At 35.5% G+C, this 4,782-nt stretch overlaps 1 protein-coding gene across 1 annotated transcript; it reads right to left on the reverse strand.

Annotated features, from left to right (window-relative positions):
* LOC108908418 (protein KRI1 homolog) lies at positions 1–3,160 on the reverse strand. The gene is made up of 9 exons (XM_018712452.1): positions 2,779–3,160; positions 2,393–2,714; positions 2,046–2,339; positions 1,832–1,988; positions 1,569–1,781; positions 1,357–1,495; positions 1,178–1,254; positions 860–1,123; positions 1–803 (listed from the first exon to the last, which is right to left on the reverse strand). Exons 1-9 carry the CDS (start codon positions 2,885–2,887, stop codon positions 114–116), a joined length of 2,265 nt encoding a protein of 754 aa, XP_018567968.1. The 5' UTR covers positions 2,888–3,160; the 3' UTR covers positions 1–113.
* Between the last annotated feature and the right edge of the window lie 1,622 nt (positions 3,161–4,782).

Below are 4,782 nucleotides of genomic sequence, written 5' to 3' on the forward strand. Positions count from 1 at the left end.
TTTATACTTTACTATGTGTTTAAACAGATAAAAATATTATTACATTTAAATAAAAAATGTAGTACTTTTTAGTACTTACAAATACATTGTTACATTACATTTAAAAAAAATGTTTATTTTTCCAATATTTTATTCCCAAATTTTAGTTTATTTTTAAATTTCTTCGGATTGATACCATATGCTGATAATCGTGCATCTGATATGTCTAACTTCTTACTATTATTTTTATTCTGCTTCTTGCCTTTCTTATTTTTTTTCTTCGGTACTTCTACAGCTCCTTGGCCATTTATTGAAATCTTTCTTTTTCTTTGAAGAATCTGACTCTGATTAGTTTCACTAGAAATATTTTTCTTTATTTTCCTTTTTGATTTACATTTTTTCACCTCGCGAAAATCTATATTTGGATTTACTAGGCTTTTTGAATCTTTTATATCATGATTAATTTGTTCCTTGATATTTTTATTATTCGTTTCCTTTTTAGGTGCACTATTGGTATTTACATCTTCATCTTTACATTTTACAGCACTGTTACTTTGTCGACTGACTTTCGGAGAACGTAAACCTCCATTGTTACTTTCGCTTGATAACATTTTTTCTTCACTATTTACTTCAGGAATTTTACCACCTTCCTCTCCTGTATCTGGTGTAAACAAACTAGGTAGAATTTTTTTCTTTAGGTTTATATTACCAGCTTTTTTCTTATAGGCAATTTGATCATATTTTTCAACATGATCTGGACGTATTTGAACGGCTTTTTTCAGTGAACACCATTTATTTAATTCTCGGTCTTTAGCAAGTAAGATCTAAAAATAAATATAATAGAAATATAAGACACTTAATTTTACATAATTGTATATACTTCTTCAGTAGATAATCCAAAATCATTAGGTACCACTGTTCGATATTTAAATCTACACGGAATATCTCCGATTATATCTTCACAATTTAACTTATAATATTCATCAAAGTATTTTTCATAGGTCTTATCAGTAGGATCAAATTTTGGTTTAGGTTTGCTTAAAGCTTCTGCAACCATTGATTTCCGTTTCCTTTTCTTCTTCCTCTTAGTCTGTTCTATTAACTCATTTTGAGTTGAAGAATTGGGATCATAATCGCAGTCCATCTAAAATTAACATATGTTTAGTATGAATGTTGCATAAAAATTATTATTTCCTACATTAAAGTCGTCATCCTCACAGTGTGGTATACTTTGAGTATTGTCTTCATTTGCACCCTCGTATTTATCCCAAGATTCTGAAAAAGAAATAAAATATGTTAAATTATTAAATTCGTTTGTATTTTGTCTATCTCTAATCAGAAATGTGAAAAAATAAAGTAGGTATACGAATATCACACCTATTTCTAGTTCTTCATCTATTTCTGGAAACACAGGTTTTTGTTCTTCTTCTGGACCCTGATAATAATTATCATTAAAAAGAGCTTGCATTCGTTTATCATGTGCCTCTGGATCAAAATCACCATCTATGTCCTGATTCTGTATCATAATAAAAGGTACATAAAATATACTGTAAGAATTAACAAAAACTTTTAATCAAAAACATCCCTACCTCAAAAGTAATATCAGAATTGCCAGTAATTTCTTTCAGCTTTTCTAACTTTTCCTCAATTTCTTTCCGTTTAAGCTCCTGAAGTGTTTTTAATTCCTTCATTTTTTCTTCCTTCTCTTTCTTCTTTCTGTCTTTAGTTTCTTGCCTTTTTATCTTTCTCCTGTCATCTTTCCTTCTTGATGAATTTTCCATTGTACGAGGATATCGTTTAATCTACAAAATTATCATTATGAAAGGAAAGAAATATTATTTAATTGTCTTACAAACTCCTGATCAGGTTCTTCAAATCTAAAATTATATTTATGTTCAAATTCTTCTTGTTTCTCTATAGTGCTTTCATCGTTAGAAAGATCTTGATCAGAATCGTGAATTATTTCCTCATACGTTGGAATGTAATCATCATCATCTTTGTCCAGAAATCTTAAAATAAAGTGACATTTAGATACTTTATTTTATGTCAAATCTATGGGGACTAACTTTTTATTTAATATGTAGTCTCTGAGAAACTTTTCACCTTCATCTAAATTGGGATTGTTCCAGTACTCCTTAAGTTGTTGTAATTCTATTTTAACTTCCTCGCCAACTTTTTCTTTCTCACCTAAAAGCCATTTTGTATAATCAGAATCTTCTTTCTCTTTTTCTTCTTGTGTTTTATTCCTCTCCTTAAATAAACCACCCCATTCTTCATCACCTACATTATCATCAATAGCGTTTAAAGCTGTCTTTAAACTTTCTTTAATATGTCGCTGCTCTTCAATATATGTAGCAGGTCTAAAAAAAACAAGTCTTATATTCATGTTTTGATACAAAATTATCTACAATACTTTGATGTATTTTCTGTATCATATTCCTCGTCACTCAGTACTCCCCCCTTTTCCAAAATAATTTTCCTCTCATAATCCTTCAAATACATTGGAACATCTTTCTTTTTTTTCTTTCTTTCCGTTACAACATTAGATTTATTCTTATCTTGGAAAAATGTCACATTTTCATTATATATTCTTGGGTCTTTATTTTTCAAATAGGCCAACGCCTTGAAAAAATCTCTTTCGTTTTCTTCTGTTAGTTTAATGCCTTCCTCATCATCTGATGATGAACTAGACGAATCTTCATCTAGATTCACATCGTCCCCATATTTAGTTTTAACTAAAATAATTTTTTTGTAACTACATATTATATATAATATATAAAAATATCTTAATTGACATACGTTTATTTAACTCCTCTTTTTTTCTCCATACATTATAATTTTTGGCATACTGATTATCTGTTCTAATTTCCACATCAGAATCAGAGTCGCATTCAAAAATTTTAGACATTATAAAATCATACGAGAAAATTTATACAAATATTTTGCACCCAGCACATTAGGTTTTGTTTCCGTGATCTGTGCATTAGGTTAACAAAATTGGGTTAGATTAGGGTTAGAAATGTTAGAGTTAAGGCAGGGACACAATGGAAAATATTAAATATAAGATATAATATATAACATATTAAATATAAATGTTCGACACAATGATAAAATAATTTGATGATATATAATAACAATTTGACCAATGAGTAGTATTCTTCGGCACAGCTTTGTCAGACATAATCACAGAACAGAGGGTGTTCTGTGGACATAATTGAAATTAGTGATGGGAGATTTCGAGTGAAAAATCGAGTGGTACTCGATTATTGAGATCACTCGAGATATCTCGAGATGTTTACTCCCACCACTCCAGTGATTATTACCCTACGGTTGCACCCCAAAATGTTAGTGCATACCAGTGTTGCCAGATGGGAGGACATTACACCTTTTAGGGAGGTTTTTCACATAAAAGGGGTAAAAGGGTTTTTTGTGTGGAACAGAGGACATTTTATCATCCCAATAATTTACATTATCCACACTCTCCCACGGCTTTACGTAAATGTTGTTGATCACTGTTCAGTGATCAGTAAAACATCCTTTAATTCGTTCTGGTGACCAGCTAATAGCAATTTCAAAATAGTCTATGAAATTAACTTTGATTCTGAACAGATGCAAAGGTAACGTTCCTTTCTCTACCATTCTTTTATACAGTGAGGTTCACTGACTGGCAGCACTTCCGAGCAGTAATGCAAGGAAACATCGCGCTCCCAGTCATCGAAACCACCCATGATCTGGAGGCGGCAATCCTCTCCCTTGAGACTGACATTAAAAACGCCCTGACATAGACTACGACGGAGACCATTGTCCCCCGACTGACAAACCCCCGGGGCACCCTCCCCGATCACATAAAAAACTTAATACGTGACAGACGACGTGCGAAACGGCTTGCCACCCGCACCCGCCTCCCCCGACACAGACATGACTTAAACGTACTTAACAGACGGGTGAAGGCGGCTCTGGATGAACTGGCCCAGGATAACTGGGCTAGGCACCTGGAGTCGCTGGATCCACAAGACAACAGCCTCTGGAAAACGCAGAGGGCCCTGCGACAGACCGCTCGCCGTAAAATTCCTCCAATCCACGGTAGTGTGGGGGTGGTTTACACGAACCAGGAAAAGGCCGAGGCTTTCGCCGATAGCCTGGAACTGCAGTGTAGACTGCCTCAGCTGCCCGACGAAGACGAGGAATTCGAGATAGTGGCTGAGCGCGCGGCCCGACGCGTCGACAGAGAGCCAGACAATGACATAATCCCCCCCGCAACACCTGACGAACTAAGACTGACAATACGCAGACTTAAAAACAGAAAAGCCCCCGGACCCGACAATATACATAACACGACACTTAAACGACTACCACACAAGGGCCTCATGGCCCTACTAAACATAACAAACGCGACACTCAGACTAAGACACTTCCCTACCCGCTGGAAAACAGCAAACATAATCCTTATCCCAAAACCCAACAAAGATCACACCATCCCATCCAACTACCGGCCCATTAGCCTGCTCCCGGCTATGAGCAAAGTGGTAGAAAAAATTATCCTAACCCGTCTAAGAACCCACTCCCAAGAACTGCAAGTCATTCCAGACGAGCAGTTCGCCTTCCGACCCAATCACTCCACTGAACTCCAAATCCTTCGCCTTACCGAGCACATCACGGCGGCCTTCAACAGGGGACAGTACACTGGTGCTGTCTTCCTGGACGTCGCAAAGGCCTTCGATACGGTTTGGCATGAAGGCCTACTGATGAAAATGCTCACCAACCAATATCCCATATCCTTTACCAAACTCATAAAATCCTACC

Source organism: Anoplophora glabripennis, unplaced genomic scaffold (assembly GCF_000390285.2).
Source record: "Anoplophora glabripennis isolate ALB-LARVAE unplaced genomic scaffold, Agla_2.0 scaffold387, whole genome shotgun sequence".
Taxonomy (NCBI): Eukaryota; Metazoa; Arthropoda; class Insecta; order Coleoptera; family Cerambycidae; genus Anoplophora; species Anoplophora glabripennis.